At 45.9% G+C, this 23,847-nt stretch overlaps 1 protein-coding gene across 1 annotated transcript; it reads right to left on the reverse strand.

Annotated features, from left to right (window-relative positions):
• Positions 1-736: 736 nt before the first annotated feature.
• FOXO4 (forkhead box O4) lies at positions 737-23,807 on the reverse strand. The gene is made up of 3 exons (XM_075054360.1): positions 23,282-23,807; positions 10,994-12,235; positions 737-6,118 (listed from the first exon to the last, which is right to left on the reverse strand). Exons 1-2 carry the CDS (start codon positions 23,678-23,680, stop codon positions 11,012-11,014), a joined length of 1,623 nt encoding a protein of 540 aa, XP_074910461.1. The 5' UTR covers positions 23,681-23,807; the 3' UTR covers positions 737-6,118; positions 10,994-11,011.
• Positions 23,808-23,847: the final 40 nt, after the last annotated feature.

Raw genomic sequence — 23,847 nt, forward strand, 5'->3', positions numbered from 1 at the left:
ATCTGCATTCCTACTTGCCTTATGTCAAGGCAAGACCCCTTAAGGTACACACTTGAACACCTCTGAGCAGTCCTAAGGAATAACCAGCTCCTAGCTTCCACTCTGACAGTCATATCCCCTTTGATGGGCAGCTCCAAGCCATTATCTCCTACTATCAAAAATGCTCTCCAGCTGTAGTAACCTTCCTTTTTCTGATGGAGGATTTGGGGTATGCAAGCAAAGATAAAAGCTCACTCACATGCTCATCTGTCCTAATTGTCAGTACCTGCTTGTGGATGGAGTGTCTGAAAGAAGAGGGTAGCAGCAAATCCATCTCTCTATTCCTAGAGATAACAGGTAGAGTTGCTGACACTCGAGGATGTTCGAATGTAGCTATATAAAATGAAGAGTCATCTTCTGCACTCAGGTCTAGAAGGGCAAGGAATTAAGGGGCTAGGATGACTCTAGACTAGTCCTGCACAAGTTAAAACTCCCCAGGGTCAGTTTTAGGGCTTGGCAACCCCACGGGTCCCCACACACTGCCAGCAAGTTGTAACAAGAGGCTCTACAGACTGCAGAGCACGCTGGAATCTTTGTGGGCTGTCACACTGCAACCCTTCCACTTCTGGCCAGCTAAGGGGCATTTCACCAAGGGGTTGCCCTAACAGGTGAGAAGGGCAGATGAAAGAAGCCAAGGGCAAGAAAAAAATAACTGGTCCTCACTGGGGAAACAGAACAAACTGCATGAGACAGAGCAGAGGATTACAGGTTTTTATTTGTCAAACATTCCCCCCTAGTCTAGCACATTCTACAGTCTTGCTAGCACAGATGGTAACAAAGAGCCTGTAATGGTTCAGAAGTTACACTGCTACAGAGAGCAAACAAAAGCAGAGTTTTATTATGTAAAAAAATTTATTGTGAGAAATGGATGAAAGAGTGCAGAGGGTGCAAAATGTCAGCTAGTGGTGCCTGCCCTGCGTGCAGCAGACGTCTGTGCTAGCAATGCAGAAACCCTTCCTGGGATCGCACCAGGTGAAGACTCCACTGTGCTGGAAGCATCATTTCACGGAACCATCCCCATTGCCTTATGAAGAAGGCACCTTTCAGGAGAAGTGACCTATCTTCTACATAGCCAAACCTCTCAAGACACCTTGGGGAGCGCCACAGGGTAGCACCACACCGAGCACCATGGCACCAGCTGCAAACATCCCCTTCGACCACACACCATAATGCTGCCTCAGCCAGAGAACCATAAATGCAACACCATCAGCTCTTTCAGCTTCTGCTGCCCCTTCTCCCTGCTTTACACCATGATATTAGATGCAAGTTTGATTCCATCAGAGGTTGTTTCCATCAACTAGAGACACATCATGGTGTGGAGAGACACATAAAGGCTACTGAAGAGAGGGGATCCCTTTCTTGAAGGGTGGGCAACTGTGGTGACAGGTGGGATATGCTACCAAGCTTTCACAGGGACAGATCTTGCAGGCTTCAGGAGTCAACTCTTGCTTGCTTCTCACATTAATTAGAACATGTTTTTCATTAGACATGCAGCTGAGGCAAAACCTAAGCTATCCCTGTTCATGCTGATGTCCCAGAATTGATTGATTTGTTGTGAGTTTTTTTTTTTGATAATGGGTCCAGACTTGCACTTTATTTTGGTGACAGTCCAGGACACCACTCCCAAGGCACTCCAACCTGTGGCACCAGACACAGGTTTCTCACTCCTGGAGCAAGGCTAGCCCTGAAGCATTTGAGTGTGGCTATAAATAAGCAACTAAGTAAGAAAATTAACAAATTATGATCTACGTAAAAGCTTTCTAGGCATTTCCTTTGGAAAAGCTGGTTAGTGCTACTTGCTTCTAGTATGAGCCTCATTTATGAATACATCTGGGCTCTGGAACGCTCCCACTGCTTTCATTCCTCTCACTTACCAGGATGATTTGACTGCTGTTTTTAAAGCAGCACAGGGTGGGGGATGACATGTTTTTAGACACACCAACACAGAAAACTAAGGGCTCCAAGAAGCTTTCAATATTCAAAGCTCTCACAGGAAGCTGGGAGTATAGTAAAATATGCTTAAGTTATAAAGAAGGCTCAAGCAATTTGCTAAACCTGGGTGTAAATAAAAGCAATCAAGTCTGCCTCCTACTAGGCTCCATGGGCCTAGTTACCCAAATCTCATTCGCAACCCAGAGCTGCATGGTGGCTTCACGCTGTGAAAGATGGCATTTGATCTTCTGGAGATGAAGAAACTTGTTACCCGAGCTCAGTGAGGACAAGGAAAATGCACACAGCGCAATGTAAGGCTTCATGCCAGGAGTCCCCTGTCCACTCCCCTCAGGGTACTTAATCCAGGAGCATCAATCCCCATGTCACTGGCCCCTCCCCACCCAGCTCACAGCTGCTCTTGAAATTCCAGCCCAATCCTTCATTAGAGCAAAACCCAGCCCACAAGTACAGGGCCTGCAGTGCTAATGCAGAATGTAGATTCACCAAGACACTATCCTGAATCCAGCAGCAGTCAGTAGCAAACACTTTGGGCAAGAATACAAAAAACTGGACAAGTATTGAGCAACCCTCTGCCAGGTACAGCCTTTCAGCAAGCAGCAGTGTGTCCTATGAGGAAATATCCCAGGCTAGAAAAGCTCAAGTTTATGTAAAGTTATTTGAGAAGGGGCTGGGGAACTCCTGATTCTCTGCATCCCTGCCCTCTTTGCCCATGATCCAAGCTAATCTGCTACACATACAAACGAGAAGCTAAGTTGCCTGCCTGAGCCTGCAGCATTACATTCATGGTTTACTGAGCACTCCTGGAGCACTGTTAGTCTTCTGAACGCCATCCTCAGCACTAGCACATTCTCAGGCTTCTTCAACCACTGCCAGCTCCTGTTGTGTTGAGGAGACAGAGAGCACCTGCACAGACTGCTGCAAGACAGAGACGTCACCGTCAGCAGACTGGTACAGCAGGACTCCAGCCAGAGGTGCTCCTGTCTCCAGTGCTGTGGCCAGGAGGCCAGCTTGGGAGCATTGCGGGGGGGGGGGTGGGGGGGGTGGGGGGTGGTGGAGATAGGTGCTCTATTCCTTAATAAAAGGACAGGGTCTCTCATGAACTCACACTGTAGGGCACCAACCACGATGAGCCTTGGTGTACCTGGGCTGCAGCTCCTTCAGCTGGAACAGGCTGAGGACATGTACTAGCTGAGAGTATGTCAGATCACTCCAGGGCGCTACCCGAGTGCTCAGGGCCAGGCTCTCTGCAGCCAGAGATCAGGCCAGGTTCCCAGTGCTGTCACACCTGGGGGACACCTTGGAACAGCCTGAAGACAGCACTTCTTCCCCACAGACCAACCCAGCCAGAAACAGCTCACCATGAATTTGCAGGTCTGAAGCACTGGTTACTAATATTGTCCTCCCTATTGCTTAGGGTTCTGTTTTCATGAGAAACGAGCTAGAGATTCACATATAACATGACCACACATACCAATGTCTTGTCCTTTGATACATGGCTGCGAAGCACAGGCAGCCAGTCAACTTGCTCTGGAGATCATGGGATTCATTTTCGCTCAGGGCCCAAGCTGACAAAGTGGTACATTATGTGTCAAGTAACACAAATCCCACCAGATCTATTAGCTGCGGCCCACAATGGCCAATTCATTTGGGCAACACATGCCATCAGGTGTTTGTGGAAATGGTGTCCATCTATTTGTGTAATGAACTACCTGCAGTGAGAATGGGCACCCATGACTCAAGTCTGCAAGACATGGGATCCCAGTTTAGGGTCTGCCTCTCTGTTTGTTTGTTACAATGAGGCATGGCCAGACATGCAGACTGTGGGTAAATTTGAAACATACCACCATGAGGTCTGCCATGAAGGCAGCCTTCAAAGCAAAGGTTATCAAACTATTCAAAAGCTTTGATGGCAGAGCATCCTAAAAATAAGACTTGAATACTCCTTGTTGCAGGTAACCAGACAAACTGCTCCTGTTCCAATCTCCGCTCAAGTGAAAATGAAATGAAACCCATGAAAACAGAGCAGACAAGGTGGTAGAACAGTACGTCTCATAGCACTGCATGATATAAACCTTCTGAACAGAAGCCATCGCCACCTTCAGAAAGGATTGGAAAGGCTTTCTGCCAGACCAAGCCCACCAGAACACAATGAAAGCACCATGTCTCCCACAAATCCTGCCACTGCAAACACCAAAAAAGTGGCAGAAACATGCCAGCTCATGTTCTGAACTAACCTCTTGACTCCTAGCTTCTGTCCTGCAAGAACAAAGAAGCAGGGCAGGATCCCAGGCACATCTGCAAAGGTGTACCTACAGGCTTCAAGTTCCCCAGCAGTAGCAGAAACTTCAGCAAGAAAACAAAAACCTTCAGAAACCAGGAAGTGAGCTACCAAAAAACCAACTGTGCCCTCCCTAAGGGCAACCCAGAGTGTCAGCAGATCTAGCATGATCCAGTCCACACCATCTTCTTAGCAGACTAGAGAATCTGTCCTATGTATCAGCTGCAGTCCAGCTACTTAAGGGATTAGCTGAGAATGAGCGCGCTGTTAATGATTAGCATTCCCTAACATTGTGCTCTTGGCTTGGTGGGACTGCCCAGTTGGGGAAAGAGACTGAGTAGCTGTGGCTGAATGCCATGCCACACAGGCACCTTCCGCCTGTTCTGGGGAGAGCAGCCATTCCCCAGTTACACTGTGGTGCCCTTCCCACTTTTCCAATGACATCTTCAGCTTCTTGGCCCAAAATGCCTTAGGCCTGTCCCCTCCCATACTGTAGTGTTATCTGGTATCAAGGGGACAGATGCAGCAAATGTGGAGTTTTTTTGTTTTTTGTTTTTTTTTATCCAATAATCTCATTTTCAATTAAAATATATAATATATATTTAAAAAGGTTTAGAAAAGCTTCTATGTAATTTGCAGCTACTTTTACATACAGATTACAATAATGTACAACTCCTCCCCAAGGCGGTTTGAAACCACGGGGACCTGCCAATTCTTTCCCCTCAATCATATACATTATCAAACATCAAATGCATTTGTTCCTAATACAGCTCTGAAAAAGAAGTCTGTCACTGGTACCTTCTCAGAGGGAGAGATGCCTAATACATCTAATGGGGACACACTTAACATTGGCTTCATAGTCACTGTAGAAAGTTCCCAGATTAGTAAAAAAATATTTTATCTATAGAAAATGCCCTTCTGAAAAGCAACCAGGGCTCTGTTAAGGCCACACCCAGGCTTTCCATTTCTCTGCTGTAGCAAGACAGATCAGAAACAAACCCAAAATGATGTTTTTGTGTCCCAGAAACAGCTATTAGCACCTGTGCTTATTTTACAGCAGCATGGCGTGTCAGGAAAGTGCTGAGAAAAGCATAGGGACTTCTTGAAACATGCTTCTGATTCAATGGGGCTCAGTTGGCACAGTGAAAAACTCAATGTCCTCCTGTTCCACTCAGGTGGACAAGAGGAAGCCTTCTGCACCACAACCACCACCCTTCCCTGCAGAACGACAAATAGGCGCTCCAGAGATGGGCATGCTGAAACCACTGAAACCAACCCCTGAAATACCGCACCCTTTTCCCACAGGGCTTCCACCAACAAGCTCCTTCCAATTCCTCTGCAAGTCTGTGGGATACCAAGTGCACATCTGGTGGCTTAATGAAAACGTCCAACTACTTTGTCCCAGAGGGCAAGCCAAGTGAGAGCAGAGCCTGCCCTCCGCCAGTCCGAGGCACTGAGAGACTTTCTGCCATAGCAGAGAGAGGATAGCCATTGAGAGATTCCTCCAGCAAACCGAACTCTTCACATGGGAAAATGCTATTGCCTGGCACAGAGTCTTCTGGCCGAGGTTTTTACCAGGGCTCCTCTTTGGACATGTAGAGCCCAGGGTTTCTCCAGATGGTCCAAGGCAGGGTCAGGTTTGTAGGAAGAGCCATGGCACATAACAGGATTATGATTTTTAAACTCTTCCTGTTGCTGCCAGATGCAGGTTGCCCCTTCTTCCCAGGTGGGCAGCCCCTTCTGCCCAAGGTGTGGTGTGCAGGGAAACCAAATCCAACGTGCTCCATTCTTTTCTCTGCCAGGGGTGGGAAGTGAAGTCAGAACCCGATGTTCAAAACCTGAAGGACACTAGGAAGAAAAAAAAAAAATTAGAGTGAATGGTTAGATCTCAGCTTCAGTGGGAATCCTGGATGCATAGATAAGGAGTTAATTACTATCAATCAGCCTCTGCTGCAAAAAGGATGCCAACTTCCAGCAAAGAACAAACACAGATCATAAGAGACCTTGATCAATGGCAAGTCAAGTGGAGGATGCAACTGCTCAGCTCCAAGCTTCAGAATACAATTGAGACAAAGACAAAACAAAAGCATAAAGGTCAAAAGTAAGCACTCCTCCTGTAAGCTGACAGCACCAACAGAGCTCTGCAAGATAAGGAGGTTTAAAGAAGGACTTGGCTAGCACAAGAGGCATTGCAGGAAAGCAGCAAGGAAGAGAAAAATTACACTTCACCCTAAGCAACCACAAATATCAATTGGTAGGGAAAGGACTAAGAAAAAGGATTTTTAAAGATCACACACTACAACTGTTTATGCTCACCCACTTAAAGAAATCCTATATCTACCTACAAGTAATTAAACATTTCTAGATACTTCATTTCCCTGCAAGTCTAAAGATCCCTTCTCAGGTCTCCTGCCTCACCTCAACAAAGCTACCACAACTCGTTCAAACAAGCCTTGGAATAGGTCTAAGCAGATTTAAGACACTGACATAAAACCTCCACTGTAGGCCTATGATCGACTTTGGAAGGCAGAATAGAGAGATAAATGTAGGGCATCCCAACAGTTGCATTCAGTAATAGTGAGCATGAATAAACTTGTGGAAATGGAAAGAAGCTACAAGAGGGAATTAGCCCTGAACAAGAAAAGACAGTAACTTAAAACAGAAGCCAGAGCAACAGGCTACTTCAGGAAACTTAAGTTGATGGGGGTTTTATTTATTAATGTTCTGGTAGACAAAAATACAGTGTTTGGACCAAAGGGAATTAGATAGAGCACAGCAAGAAAACCACGAGTCCAGACCAAGCTGGGCAAGGGATAAAGAGTTCTCCAGGCTATGAAGCTTTAGGGAGTCTAACTGAAAAACTAAAGATAAGTAACTAATGTCCACCAGAACACTGGACAGACTTTACACTCAATGAGACACAAACTGTACCACTGTACAAAAGAGGCAACTCTATTCCCAGTTATTCCTCCTACTGGCTTGCAGAAGCACATAAAAGAGGTAGATGAGCAGTCCCTGAGTTGCTCAGAGTCAGCCGGGTGGCCACCCACACTTCCCACGACCAGAATGGAGGACAATTGCATTAAGTGCTGAAGGCAAGAGTGGTTGCCCATGATTGAGCATCTGCATGCCACCATCTAATTCCAGCTGTGGCTACCCCTTTTCCATGACCTTGCTCACTAAGGCACCCGTAAGTCACTCTGTATGGCTTGCACATACAGTGCCTTAACCAGTGAATGGCAGGTTTACAACTAAGTGAGCCACAGCTACCAGACGGCAGCAGCAGAAATTGTACAATTTATATTTTTCCTAGTCAAGGAAAGTATTCACATGCTGACTTTCTTCCTCTGTGGCTAATAACTAGGTTTGTGGGTGTCGCATTGCTGCTGGGCAGAGGCAAAGTTTCAATGTTTCATCTCTAATCTCCGAGTAAAGAGCCAAAGGGTTCAAACAGACTTGTGGCGAAGCTGTGGACAAGCTCTTTAGGATTTAACTTGCAAGAAGGGGATAAGTCACATCAGCTTTGAGCACCACAGGTAACATCAACTAGCTTGTGTCTTCACAAGTGCTGCAGAGAGACTAAGTACTTATTTCTAAAGATCTTCTCTTGCCTACAAAGATAAATACTTCCCCAGCTCCAGTTTCATTCTGGGTGTTCAAATGAGTGTGATCACTGGCATTTTTGATGAACAGTTTTTGCTCAGTGTTACACCCATAACTGACCCAGAAATCTAAAGGTTAAGCCCACAGTAACTACTCAGAAGGACGGCTTTAGGTTAGCGATCACTTAGATTAGCTTTTGCCAATGTGAATTTAACATGGAAAAAACACATTCACAGAAAGGATATGAAAGTAAAAAAGCCTGTCACACTGCAACAATATACACTGGAACAATATATAGTGGCAGCCATGCTTTCCCTGAACAGTGATTTCCAAACAGGGACCCTAATAACTCACTGCAGTAACAGAATCAGAGAAGGGAGAGATGACACAATCTTGACCTGAGTGCAGACACTGATGACTGTAGCTCACTTGGCTTTGGAACTTGTAAATTTGACAAAACATTTTGCCACCTTTTCCCATGGTCCTTCCTGACCTCCAGGGACACTCCTATTTCTCTCCATGCATGCCCTGTTCCCCCTTTCTTAGAAAGCTGACCCATCTCTCTGTCTTGGCAGTGTTTTACACAATACTTGCTCTCCTTTGGGGAAAAAGCTCCCCTTCATCCCACTCCATGGATTCCAGGATACAGGCAAAACTGAAAAGCTTTGCAAAGCTCAGAAGAAGCAAACATAATCTAAAGACAGAATAAAAGGCTTGAAACAAAGCACACTGAACAGAGTGTCACTTCTCCAAGTGCAGTACTGCTGTTAAGAGTTGTTCACCAAGAGGCATGTAGGAGCTATGCTTTCTGCTGAAACACAGTACTGGTTCAGAACTTGTTCCAGATCTCACTCCTTTCTTAGTGAGCATGTGCCCAGTGTATTTCCCAGAAAGTATCACTTCAACTTCACGCATGGAACAAAGCAAATCCAGGGTTTTTAACATCAGATAGTTCCTCTGTTTTGATTAAGCAATTCACATGCTAAGTATGGAATAATAATATGGAACAAGAACATAACCAGGCTGTTAAGAGCTCATGTTCTCCCTCTTAAGCATTTGATTACAGTCACATCTTCACCAGTACTAGACTCTACCCTTTGATAAACATTCCCTCAGCTTCTCTGCTTTACACTCTTAAAAAAATAATCTATGCCTGATATTCTGTAGAAAGAGGTCTTGTCTACCCAGCCCAGGTAATTAATGCACCCAGGAATGCAGAACAGTTTGCATGTTTTGAAAACACTTCTGTGACAAATATTTCACCCCTGCAATGTCAATGTATACCCCAAATATGATGGCCTGCCCTAGCATGGCATGAAAAAAACCCAAAACACAAAAGCTCAGAACAATATCCAGTGGAAACACTGCTCAAAAGGCCACAGTCTCTGTCACTAACTTGCAAACAGTCCTAATGTGGGTGAAGGACGCCAATGTTCTGTCAAGCAAATTTGTCTTTGAAATCAAAACTGAGTTTCCATATTCCACCTGAAGTTCAGATATTCAGTTTAAGACAGCCACTCAGTAATTCAGCAAGAGCACAGTCAAGAAATGCACAAGACTATAAAAAGCCCCATAATGAAACAGAAAAGCTTGATTGATCCTCCCTCTCCCTACAGTAAAGGGATCTGTTAAGTACAGACAGAACATTACTAATAAATGAAATCCTAAGCATTGTGGTGGGACTTGGAATAAGAGGGAGTTAAATTGTGTTTAAAAAGTCAATATATAGTGGTATATCAATATGTTCACAGGGTTTAAGTACCACTGGCTCAAAGGACAGCATTTCACTTTGTCTAGACCCAAGCACTTGTCTAGAGTGGCTCTACTGGGGCAGAGCAGAAAAATATTTAACTTAATATCTGGTCTCCAGCACGAACAGCAGCAGAAATCACCAGAAAATTTAGGTTGAATTGGGCCTCCAGAGGTCACCTCGTCCAAATTACCTCCAGGTTACTCAGGTGCCTAGGAAAAAGTATTAAGGTCAAGTACATGATAATTTGACTCAGTCTCCATCATTCTGAAGCTCAAGGGCTTCCCACAACTGAAGCAGTATCTGCAATTTGCCCTTACTTCTGCCTGCTCAGCTGGCCAGTATTAGGGGTTGAATTTTTAACACTTAACAAATACTGTATCTGCCTCTTAAACAGGAAATACTCTTGGCAAGCCTTCCACTTTCCAACCAATATCCAACCTATGCTCCAGTCCATAAAAGAAACTGTCCATTTTCTGTTAGCTAACTGAGCTCCAAGTGTGAAGTATGCCTTCAGCTCCATTGCTCTAATTCTTCTTCATATCAGGGTGTCACACCCTCAGAGAATAAGACATTTTTAACCCTTGTTTTCATATAAACTATTTGCCAAACTGACTCTAGAAATTTTTGTGCAAATATGAGAGATCACTGAAGAGACAGCTTTGCTGTGCATGGGATAGCACTAACATACCCTTTCTCCTTCCACCTCCATCCACACTGCATACTCCTGTCCCCCATTCCCATTCCAATAATGGGTACATAAGCAATTCAGCAGTTAATGCTGATGAACCAGCTTACCAGACTTTACAGACACTATCCCAGATAAGGGAAGGACAGAAGGTCTGCTAACTGAGAGTGATTGTTTCCTGCTACACACAGGGCAAAGCAGGCAGTCACGACACAGACACGCTTTGCAACTACACATATTAGAAAATTTTGCAAGGGTAATAATAACGCGCATAGAAACACAGCATGTGCTTGGCTCAGTTCAACCATTCTGTATATACAGGATCATGTCTTTATTTATGGAATCAGCATATGCTCTCATGTGAACTTCAGAGCTATAGGCATTGCATGGCAGAGACCAACGTCCTGTAGTGCAGTCGTCTTTGGTAACAAGAGACAACAGGAGTTTCATTCAGGTTGCTGCTCTACTCCATAAAGGAGTTTACTACCTGGTAAGTTAAGTCTACCTACCTTTACACAGCTTTTTCTCCTTCTACAAGGGAATGCAGCTCTCCCAGAAGCTTTTTACTCAAAGAGCGCCAGCGCCTCCAAAGAGGTATCTTTAACTGCTGCAGAGCTGGGCACAGGACCCATCCCAGAAACTGCTGTTCCTGCCATAGAGCATTTTACATAACTACACCTACCTTTTTGTGCTCCTGAAGTTAACTTGGTACCCAGGTATGGTTGGAGGCCTGCGAGGTGCTGGGATAGCTGGGAGTAGACAGAATGGGTTCAAAATTAAAGTCCAGTCCTTCTCCATCCATAAGTTCACTGTTGATTATGTAATCCATATCACATTCAAGGTTCTCCATGTACATGTCAATGTCCAGGTCAATAGGCAGCCTGTCCTGGTTCAATCCCAAGGGAGCAGGGCTAGCAGAAGAAAGAAGCAGTGGACTGCCCAGCTGGACTGACTGGGCAGTTGTTGCAGAAACTGGAGCCTTCAAACTGGTGATGCTGGCAGTGTTTTGAGGAGATGTTACTATGGGAAGTGTTGATGGCAAAATGCTGGCACTGACTGGTTCTGCCTGCTGCTCTGTAGGCTTTCCTCGTGGATTGCCTGAGCTCATTTTACTCTGGGCGGCTTGTCCACCTAGAAGCAGAAGAGTTCGGCTGCTCATCCTGTTACCAGTCTGCGGGAGAACTGGATCCACCTGAGTCATCATAACATCCCTTGGAGGCGGAGAGCTGGGTGTCAGAAGAGCTTCCAAGGTCTGAGGGGCAGAGAAATGGCTGACAGAACTTTGCAGTGAGATATCAACAGGGTTAAACAGGGAATTGCCAAAAGTAGTGGTCTGACCAGCTGAATTTGGGCTCCGCAAAGAAAAACTGGAATCTCTCTGGATCTGACCACTCGAGGCAGACTGCTGGGTAGATAACACAGATGAGCTGGGAGACATCAAGTTTAAGCCATCAATGAGCTCAAGCTCCTCAGTCACAGTTGGTGGAACATTGCTAGATGCACTGGAGTACACTAAAGAAGGAAGCAACTCTTCATCGTGGAGGTCATCCTGCTCTGTCAGGATAGGAGAAAGTCTGGCACTAATGGTGCTTGCATTGGAACTGGTTCGAGGCCGGAAGGTGTTCCACATGTCAGAGTCCTCATTGCTTCTTGAGGACGGGCTCCCAGGCCACTTAGGGAATTGGGAGCCAGGACTGTCAGCAGTGGATTCTGGAGCAGACTGCAGAGGAGGCTTCTTTTTGGATGCTTTACCTCTGACTTTTGCAAGTTTGCTGCTGTTGTCCATGGAGGCAGCTCTTCTTCTTGGTGCTTTTCCACTTTTACCACCCTCAGGATTGAGCATCCACCAAGAGCTCTTCCCTGTGGCTTCATTATGGACTTTAATAAACTTGCTGTGCAGGGACAGGTTATGTCTAATAGAGTTCTGAAAAAAAAAAACCAAACAAAAAAACAAATCCAAGATATGAGGACCTGACAGTTGACACACCTCCCACCTAGAAACCTCACAAGCATAAACACATTCAGACAGTATCCAGAGAAGAAAGTTATAACAAAGACATACCCATAAAAACCTGCTATTTCTGCTTGCACATGATTGACACCAACTAGTAAGCAGTGCCATGTCTCACTGCAGCACGGAGGGTGAAACTACTGTGACAACTAGCAGCTTCCAACTAGCAAAATACTAACACAAAAGAACTTTTCAAGACCATACAGAATCTGCAAAAAACTAAGCATACCATAAAGCAACTAAGCAAATTCCCAAATACAGCTTGCAACTTCAAAATGAGCCTAACTGAATTTGAGCTAATACTGCTCCCATCCTTCTGCCAACCCTATTAGCCAGCATAAGCCTGGCTGAAGTTTTTAATTTTTATATGACTAGTTTTCAGACTGATTTGAGCACAGCATAGCAGTGAATCAAACAGACTGGGTGAAGAGAAATGGCAAAACACTTCTCATTCAGTACGCCCATTACCATCTTCATCCCAAAACCAGAGAAATGAGAGAAACTTTGTGGAACAAGAGTCCTGTTAATCCTGGACCCTGCCCGCCTCACTCTGCAAGGAGACAGTATGCCTTCCTCTGTGTGTTTCTAATGCGGTAAGATGTTCAGCAGATAGTGCACTCCTACACAGTACATGCCAGTTTTAGCCTATCCGATCTTTCTGTTTGGCAAGGCACACATTCCTTGCCTCTCCCAACTACCTTCTTTTGGTTTAGCTTTGCTGGAAACTGCAAGCTAACATATCTGTACACCATCATCAAACTGAATTTTCATCCTGCAACTGATAAACTCCCTGGTATTTTAGAATCGGCAAGCAATAATCTCATTGTTTGAGCAGATCCTCCATAAACACCCCCTGAGGCCTGTCATGCATTTGTTTGATACTTGCATTTAATTTGTTCAGATGGTCAAATTACACATCATTAAAAGGTGCTACACTGGTAGCATAACAGTGGTCCAAGAACAACATCTTTTTCATATAAACTAAAAAGTATATAGCAGCCTTCAGCTTTCATGCATGCTTTCTTAATTCTGAACAAAGTGAACTCTGCTTTTATCATCCTTTCCCACCACTTCTGAACACAGTTCTTTCCTGCCTGCTGCTTTCCCTCTCCCCACCCTCTTCCTCTCAGACAAGTCCTCAACATGCTAATTTTGGCCACCTCACCAAAATTACTATCCTAGAACAAAGCAGGTGTAGATAAACAATACAGGCAAAGTGGAAAGTTTTCATGGAGAGGGAAGGAGATGTGAGAACCACTCTGCGTTAGCTTCCATTTTAACTTTTGGCTATTGAGGACTTGGAGAAGACTGGCTGCTTGTGATCGGTATCAAAGGATATGTATGCTCTTACTCAGAGAGCACCCCAAGGGTTACTGTGGAGCCAGGGCCTGATAGAACATGTGTCAGTCAATGCTCTGACACAGTTTTATTATTTAAGCTGTTCACAGTAATACCTATACAACACTCCTGCCTGGCCTCTTCTCTAAATAAAGCTTTCTTTTCCTTCAAGTCTCAAAAAAAGTAATTCAGACTGGCCCCCTGTCTCCTGGAAGGTTGCTCCTTTCATTTCCAAAGAACCCCCTCTCTTTCCCCACATAAACGTGCATGACTTTGAATGCATATTGCTGCAGCAGTAAGAACTACTAGGTTTTCACTAATTCTTCATTTAGTCTCCTGAAAGTAATCCCTGAACTCATGATGACACTCAGTCCCATCAGGAATGACCCAGTAGCTTGTACACACAGTACACATTTGGAGTCTCACAACCACCTGATTTTTAGCTTTGTTTACTAAAATGGAACTTTAAACCAATAGGTTCAGGATTTCAAAATTTCACAGCTAACTATATACTTTTTTCTTCTCACACATGGCTATAGCCAGGTTTTAATTCCTGTGTCAGCAAAATCACACTGCACTGGTGCAAGCATTTCAGTAATACTGAAACCCCAAGAAAATCAGAACCACTTCAGGTATCCCAAGTGACAATTTTAGTATCAAGTTTTCTAGTTTTTTGGCTGAAAAGCAGCTTGAAATAAGACATCTTGGAATAAGACTAGGATTCACATGAACACAAATATGCAAAGCCTGGTACCTTTTATGAAACAGTTTCAAAGTGCTTCTACATGTTACTGCTAAACTGTCATAACGGCTAATAGCTGTAGAAACAGGTAACTGCAGTACCACTCCTTCCTTCCTCATCTTCAAACTCTCCTCCTCCCATAAAACAAGCATCTGTGACCCTATGAGCTGGTTCAGAGAGCTAACCCAACCTAAAAGCAGCCCTGTCCTTCCTGAAAATTACTTTTCTTGCCTCTGTTATCTCTGCCTATTTTTTGAACTACCTCACTGTGGGGGTTAAGTGCCGACAACTAAGGAAGAGAACAGAATGTGTGGCTGGAGGCAGAGGAAAAAACCCGAACACTTCTTACATTATGGGTTAACTGCTGTCAAAACTGCAATGCCTAAATTACCACTTTTGCACCTCTCCTGCAGACTTTGTGAGGCAGCTCACCACTGCAGCAGCAGCACCCAGAGCCATAACACACCCACATGACTGAGCTTGCCTGCATACTGGAGACTCAAGTTGATAGAGTCCCAAAATACAACTGAACAAACGCACTTACCAGCCTGGGTGCTGTGAGACAGCGCAAGAGATTCACACTTGCACAATGCATGCTCCCCAGCACAAGCATGCATCTGCTAGAATGATTTAATACACCTAACATATGGAGGGCACCCTCAAATCTCATTGAGAAAGTAAGGGACAAATCAATTACACTAAAATAATCACAGAACTCCAGGTCAAACCTGACAGGAGAGGAAATGACAGAGTTCAGTCACCCAGGCAACCCTGACGTATTTCCTTTCTTGATGTTAAGCAACTCAAACCAGAAACATATAGATGACATTAACTTTTTAGACACTTAACTTCAGCAGTGCATGAGGATCCCAGTTGGTCTGAGCACCTGCAATCCACACAAGGTCTTGGGTCTGCAAAGTCTTTGACCATAAGGAAGCATGATGTGAAAGAAGAGGCACAGGCAGGAATCCTTCAAATCCTTAGGGACCTCTTCAACAACTAGTATAGGGGTGCTTATTGCTGTTTATTCAGATATCTTATAGAGGTTCTTGTGGCTGTACGTTAAGTATTGCAGTGAAAGAAATGCCAGTCTGTGTGTCTAATCCATCACAGATCAAAGATGAGTCCTGTAAACCACACTCAGACAAAACCATTCTGAAATTAATGACATGTTACGCAAAAAAAATCAAAGTTTGGCTAGAGACATTTATTGTACACTGAAGGGTGGACCATTCACTAGGTCCCAACCACTGTGTGTACAAGCTAGGATATATAGACCAGCCACAGAAGTGTGGCTAGCAGCATACACAAAACTATTTCCTAAATCTCAGTTACCACAACATTAAATCTTCTTCTTTGATAAAACCTCCTAGCCCTATTTAAAGGGCAGGAACACACCTCGCCATTGTACCAGGCCTGCCCCCACACTAGCACTAGTGCTGCTGTGGACCCTGCCCAGCACCGAACAGTGCTTTGGTCTCAGGATGGGCAATTAGCCACAGGAGCTGGCAGCACAACCAAGCAATTATCCCACCCTGTCAGCCTTCTGGACAACTGCCGTAGACACCAAGATACTATCAAAAATGCACACGTGGGTCACATAGAAGACAGAATGCCAGTGACATCCTTTCCAGAGGACTACATGGCTTTGTAGGTAAGGCCAAGGTTATCTACCATAAAACTGAAGTTTTACTCAGAGCAGGTCAGAACATTCAGAATGGTTTGTTCAGACTTTAAGGCTCCTCACACTAAAACCAAGCTTAAACTCATGCTCCTGTGATGTACTTTCTTCCAGGCACTGATGTGACAGGAGCAGAAGGAGGCTCTTGTGCCCTGCCCAAAAGAGCTCGTCCACACAGCAGTGGTGGATGATCTGTGCTAACAGGGCACTTGGGGCCAAGCACAACTATGCTGAGAAAGACAGAAGAAACAGTAGCTATCCTTGAAAATTTTGTGCTTGCCCACATTTGCCTGGACTTTCAATCACTGCTCCCTAGGGCCAGGCCCATTCTCCTGGGAAACATCCAGTTTCTACTACAAACCACAGAGGCACCAGATTTCTTAACAAAAAGTCTCACTCAAGAATGAGTGACAGGAAAAACAAAATAATATATGCAATCACTGCAGCTGCCTGTAATACACTCTCACTGCCTCGGAGGCATACAAAGAACATGGTCACATCCCAGCACAGGGCCATGTTCCAAAGCCAGACCTATAATTGTGCCGAATTATCATTTGCCATGGCATTCTTGGGAGGCTGCAAGGGGAGAACGCCCTGCCTGCTGCATTTGTCAGTGCCTGTCTCAGCACTCACCCAGCCACTTGGCTCCAAAGGCTTCAGGAAAGTCTTCGTTGCAGAGATTTTGTAAAGTTACACTCCAGCAAGTAAACAACTGCTCCAGAGCCAGGGAGCTAAAACATTTCCCCAGCAAACTCCATCCAGAAGGCACACGTGAGCACAGATACCAAGCTCTGCAGACAGGGAGCTGTATCTTAGGAAGAACATTTTCCTTCCTGTAATCTTTCAACAGGAGCCCAGAAGAAGAAAATCCTAGCTCTCTACAAAGCAAAGACTGAGGCAATCTACAAGTTTACCAAGACAGGCAGGCATATACAACAAAAGCTGTTCAGGATTAGATAGTGCAGAAGAAACTTGTTGGAACAAGTAATACCAGCAGTCCAGGAGCAGCTTTCTCTGACGACTGCCTGGTAAATAAGCTGTGCTGTAAGGAATAATCTTTCAGCAAAGCAGCTTTCCAGAACAGACTGGCAGGGAGCAGGAAAGAGTAGCAGCAAAATCTTCAGGTAATTTGACTGGCATGGCACAGGGCAGATGGACTTTTGCCAAAAGACAAGCTCTCCCCAACTTCTGAGGGGGACATCTACATTCCATAAGGCTTCAAATGAAAAAAATAAATCTTGCACGTCCATACTTATTCAGGGCATTACACCTTGTTTGGGAGAAGGGGGTGTTAATACCACTTTAACAAGGGCTAAGTATATGCCTCTACATTGTGATGGTAGGCCCTCACCACAGTTGACCACTCATCATTAAGTTTTATCCCACCTGAAAAATAGGACACCTGGTGACCCCACACTTGCACCATCATCCTGCTCCCATGCACTGCCACCAGCCTCATTTTCCACACCCAGCACTTCACCACCCTCCTGTCCACAAGGTTCTGCCATGCCCAGCGGCCTTCCTCCCTCCTCACCAGGCCCTCACCTAGGCCAGACTACTTGCTATGGCCAGACCATTTAAGGATTAATGGGATTATAAGGTAAAAGATTCTGTTAAAAGAAAGACTGATGGACAAAACCTACCCATGCTCCTCAGGTTTCCATGCTAGACTCTTCACTACAGCCTCTGAACAACTGTCTTTCAGCTTCTGTTTGTTATTTTCCTCCCTGCTTTAAGGAAACCCAGCTAGGTTGTCAGCAGCTGGGACAGAGAACACCTCCCTGCTGCCAGGAATAAGCACTAACACCACAGGAATACATTTGGGGGCATATGAGGTAATTGCAAGAGTCCAGCAGTTTCTACCCACCCTCAGCTACTCTGGATTCAAACAGCCAAACCCTCCATCCCCTCGCAGGGCAGCAACTTCCAAGAAACCAAAATAATCCCAACTTAATGGAAAGCAGCACCTACAACATCACTAAAGATTAACTGGACTCAAATTAAGTACCAATAATGACAGCAATACATCACTATTCCATTTATTCCATCACTATTCGATTTAGCAATTCTTCATCTTTAGTGTCAGAAGGTTTCACAGGGAATTGCATAATTTCAGGCATGTGAACTTAGGAGTAAACACTATGGGCTTTCTCAGCGCAATCAACAGAAAGTAACCTTTCTTCACAGACTGAGGTCAATGGCTCTGTGCAGAAGAGAGAGACCCAGACTCTGGACTGAGCCTCCCCTATGCACAAACCTGCACTGGGCTGAAGGTTGCACAGAATCACGCTTTGTTCAGAGCCAAGATGTGGAGTTTAAGTTTTATGTTTCTTTTTGCTTTTTGGCATCAAGTCAGTTATGCCCCAGTGAGCAAAGACAGGGAAATATTTTGAATGTCTTCTCAAACCACCATCTTGAAATTATCATTATCAAAAGTAAACCTGTGTAAAGTGTTCTCACCAGATATTCCTTTCCAGATAAAGGGTTTCTTTGTGAAATTAAAGAAAGCTCTCCTGATAAGTGATTTGGCCCTTACCTGTCTATGTTAAGAAGCTATGATTCTGACAAGTCTGAGCCAAAAAATCTTCAAGGATACAGGCACACTCCAGCACAGCCCAGGTGGATATAAGCAAACAGCTAATGTGACTATTTTAGGAACTCACCATTGCTTTTTTGTAGATCTGACAACAGAAAAAAACCCAAAAGCTGGCTAAACAGCAGTCAACACGCCAATGAACGATAAACTTTTCATCTTTACCAAAACAAGTATTCATATAATTTTGTACCCACTGAACTGGAATTTATTTGCAGGGCCTAAGGATAACATGGCAGAACCTACCAGCTGCAGCACAGCAGAAATAGTCCAGAAGATTGGAAAGGCTTGCTTTTGTCTGCTGGCCTATTACTCTTTCATGGAGGAACTTCAGAGGGCCACAGGATGAGCAGCTGCTCTAACCTGAGGGAGCTCTGCACATGCTTGCCAGGAGGTCAGACACCTTCAGCTCTGGGAGAGGCCGTGGACCTTCAGAGCCAGCACTATGGCACTGGAAGCTGGTGAAGTCACTCTATCATCATAAACTGAATTGCAGGGTACATGCAAGGAAGCACCTGGGAGCCCTCAGCCAGGTCTCCCAATCCATCTGGTCAACGATTAATATCGACTATGGGCAACAGGCATATAACACAAGCACAGAATGGAAGGGTTTAAAGTAAAATGCTGTCCACTGTAATAAAGATTAAGAGCTAGCTGAGTTTGCAGATGGGTGACACCTTCTGTTTCAGACAAGCTGAATGCTTGGTAATTTTTAATTTGTAATACAGCTACTTGAGTTGTTGCACATATGTATGTATATATATACGTACACATTTGAATCAAAGTGAATGAGAAGTACCAGAATGCAGAGGTGTGACTTCAGCCTTCTATAACTAATGCAATACTGCAGAATCATTTGTTCTTTCCTTTACATTGCACGCATAGGAGACGTCTGATTTTTGCTTCAGTGAAGTGTCTTTGGAGGGTGAAAATAATGGTTTTAAAGTTCATTCTGTTCCTACAGAGGGAAAGACAACAGCTTTGGGAGAACACACAGAATGTTTCATGGAGAAAGACTAGTCCTTAACGTTGCTCCTCACTGTGTCAAACTTAACTCATACTCATGGATGTGAGAAATGCAACAACCAGTCCAAACTGCTTCAGCGGGGTTTATGCACTTCTACTTTATTCAAAACCCTCAACACCTTCCTCCCCCAAGTAATCTCAAAGCCAGAAGGAATTATCCTCTTATCCGCAGAGCAGCTTGCAGAGCACCAAGGGGAGGATTACCAAGAAGCCCCACGACACACCCCTGCAAGGACACTTCTGCCTTTCAGGCTGGTTAATTCTTAACTTCAGCTGAATCACTGCAGGGAAAGGACAGACTGCACACCCAGCAAATCCGTCCTTTACAAAGTGCTTGAAGCAGTTCAAGAACAGCAAGTACCACCTTCCTCGAAAACACAGATTCTTCCGGAATTCACAGAGGTTACACCCTGGCAGTCTGTAACAGCTGTATTTCCCCCAATTGTATAGTGGAGTAGGACAGCTGTAAAGTAATTATGAAGCAACAATGAGTTTAACTAAAGTAGATTTTAAAAAAAGTTTTTAAAGACACATTTCTTTTGATTTCCCATTTTAAATTCTCTATTAGAACTACACTACATACAAATAGGACATATTATCAGTATGGCTCTGCCCAAACAACACAGAAATACCAGAACTCTAGGAGCTGTAGTACTATCTTTAACAGGCATCAAAATGCTACATCAGCATTTAGCAGCAGCTCCACATTAATTTCCTTTACCCAAACTCATTCAGTTCAAAACTGAGACGTCAATAAAGCCAAGACAACTCAAGAAGTTTTTCTTTTACTTTACAAATTAAAAAAAATAAAAGGAAAGATTCACAGCTCTAAAAAAACAAAGGAACAGTGAAAACAAAACACCAGGCAGGTCCATTCCTCAACTGAAGGCACATCTTTTGTTTATTCAGTTTGTCTTAAATATAAAACATGTACCTATTAAATTTACTCTAAGTCCACAAAAATCAAATTAAACTGATTTGATTGATTCCACATCTTTAAAACTGTAAATGTCTAACGTGCCTTTATCTAATGCACCTTGATGCAAATAGACTAAAGTAAGTAAAAGAACCCAAACCTGTTGCAAATCTATATAACTGCACGTTAACATAAAGCAAGACTAGAATTCAGAGCTTTATGGTCACACACGATAGGGCACACATCTTGCCAAGCCCTGCCAACAGGATCTGAGAGAGTGAGCAGGGAAGAAAACGGAGCAGAGGGAATATACCACAGCCCCCTTTGCCTCTCCTGGGCATGTACGATTAACCACATATCCCCCCATACCAAGCCAAACTTTGACAATATTTGTTAAAAATGAAAACAAGTTTTAATGAGAATTTTCCCCGGCATTTAAACAGTTCCAACTGTATTTCTATCATTGTTTTGTGTTTGCTGGTTGAAGTCAAGGGTTTTAAACTGCCCTAATCATAAGGCAGACTGATTCCCACCACAGCTGCTGTGGTTCTGCCCTCCCTCATCTTTCCTGGCAAGAAGTTTCTGTTCTCTTCCCCTACTAAAGCCAGCTTGAGTTAGTCCTCTCTCAGGCTGAAAAACTACAAACGAATTTCACGCTGAAAAGTCATCACAGAACAGCTACAGCAACAGCATCTGAGCAGGGACCTCAACCCTCGTATGTGCACAAATTCTCACCTCTGCCTTTCTGCAAGTTAAATCAACTATATGTTTCCCAAAAGTGATACATGATTAAAACACAGAGTAAAACCAAAGACTCATGGTCCCATTACACATGAATGAATGTAACAAAAGAACAGCCATACTCAATCAAGTCAGAAGTCTACCTATTCCAGCACCCAGTCTGGCAGGACACTTCACTATATTCCACCTTTGCCATGATATCTGGGGATGCATTTCAGAAGCCACACTGAACTTTCGTCTCAGGCCAAAGAGATACAGACACATTCCTGAAGAAATGCACCAGTTCCACAAACTGTGTGCCAAAATAATGTGACTCCAACACAGCAGCAGCAGGACCAGGACAGCACGCCTAGCCTGAGGAAGCAAGAACTATCTTCCGGTGAGACCACCAAATCTTCTGAAGAAAATGCACCCAAGTGCTATCCCAAATCAGAACTCAATAAGGAGGATTCAGTGTGCACAAAGAAGAAAAAAAAGTCAGTTTTTGTCAAACTACATGCACTCTCCAGGAACTGTCAGTGAGACAGATAAATGGCAAGGGTGAAAAGTTCTGTATTGACCTCTGCCAGCCTAAGCTGTGACAGCTGCGTCCCTCTCACCATGTTCCTACCCTCATTTGAGCAAACATTCGCACTCATGCAACCACATGGTGTGCCACTTCAGAGAGCTGAGCTAGCTGAAAGCTAACCTACCAGAAAAAGCTATCCATTTTCTTTTTTGCAAAATTAACTCTCTGTGCTGACTTACTGCTTCGTCACATAGGCAGAGGAATGCATGGCTGGAGTCACGGAAGCCCCAAACCACACTGGCTCAAGCTGCCGCAGAACTGCAGCACGGACAAACTGCTAACTAACACCGCAAACGGAGAGGTACACTGCAAACGAGAGTGTGGCATTAAGTGTAATTCCAGTCTGCAGCGAAAGCAATATCACACTCTTTAGACTCCAGTCACCATGGCATCCACTATGATATATCAGGACAGCCTGAGGGACTATTTCGCAATCCAGCTCTCACATCTCCTCTTCTCTTTGCTGGAGTTCCTTTGACTAAAGAGAATGGGACCACCAGGCTGCCACCTGCAGAAGACGGAAATGGAGTTTAGCTCTTTTAATAGAACTTTGCACGTGCCTATTTCCAGAGCGAGAAGACAACGCCGAAACTTTGGAGAAATACGTTGCTTTCCCTTTCCCAAACTCCAGCAGAGGTCCCCAGTCCCTGCACAGCTGCAGCACCGCCGCTGCTCTGGGACACAGCACCCTTTTTAAAGGGAGCCTCTTTAAAGCCAAGAATGCCTGCTATGAAACAGTTATTTATATTGAGCTTTAGCACAGTCAGGTGACAAAGAACTGCGGCCTTGTATTTAAAAACCCTTCAACTGGTGCTTCGTCTTGCACAGAAGCTTAGCTACAGCCTTTTAGCAGACCCTCGCTCCTTTCCTGGAAAACATTCCAAACACAAAGGGCACAAGGAGCAGCCTCACAGGGCCACGCTGCAACCACCCACGCAGAGAAGCCCACTCCTCTCTGCTCCAGCTGCACAGAGCCGCAGCTTGGGCCGGGTCCGAGTCCGAGAGGACCCTACCCCGCACTCGCGGGCGGACAAACCTGCGCCAGCTCAGCGGCTTTCGGCAGCGCTGAGCCCCAGGCCGCCGCGCTGCAGCGAGGGGCGGGGATGAGGCGCTGGCACCGACGTCGAGCGCGCAGAGCCCGCCCGGCGACGAGGAGCAACAGGTGAGCACAGGGCTGCGCGGCGCGGAGGGCGGCTGGCCGGCCGGCGCAGGCGGCAGCACCGGCTCGGCAGCAGGGGAGCGGGACGGCGCCTCGGGCGGCCGCTCCTCGCCCGGCCGCGCAGCCCGCCCCGGCCCCGGCGCCCCGCCGAAGGCCAGGCCCGACCCTCCCGCCCCGGCCCGGCCCGTCGCGCACCTTCCAGCCGGCGGAGCTGTTGCTGTCGCCCTTGTCCTTGAAGTAGGGGACGGAGCGGACCATCCACTCGTAGATCTGCGCCAGCGTGAGCCGCTTCTCGGGGGCGCTCTCGATGGCCTGGCTGATGAGCTCGGCGTAGGACTGGTTGCCCCAGGCGTTGCGCCGGGAGCCGCCCTTCCGCGCCGCCGCGCCGCCCGCCCGCGCCCCCTCGGCCCGCCCGGGCCCCGCCGCCGCGCCACCTGCGCCCTCCTCCGCCGCGCCCGCCGCGCCGCCCGCCTCCGCCGGCGCCGCCGGCAGCTCAGGCCGCGGCAGCGGCCAGGTACAGGAGCGCGGCCGGCTCTGCGGCTCGAAGTCGGGGTCGATGTCCGGCGCCGCCGCGGCGCCGCCCGCCTCCGCCATGGGCGCCCGCCTCAGCGCCGCCACCGCCGGGTCTGAGCCGTTCCGCCGCCGCGCATCGGCCCGGCCCACTACCCCTTTGTGAGACCCGGGCCCCACCACCGCCGCGCCGCTCTGTTTACCAGCGAGCAACGCCGCGCCCTGCGCCTGCGCGCGCGCGGCACACCGGG

This window comes from Buteo buteo, chromosome 22 (assembly GCF_964188355.1).
Source record: "Buteo buteo chromosome 22, bButBut1.hap1.1, whole genome shotgun sequence".
NCBI classification, from domain to species: Eukaryota; Metazoa; Chordata; class Aves; order Accipitriformes; family Accipitridae; genus Buteo; species Buteo buteo.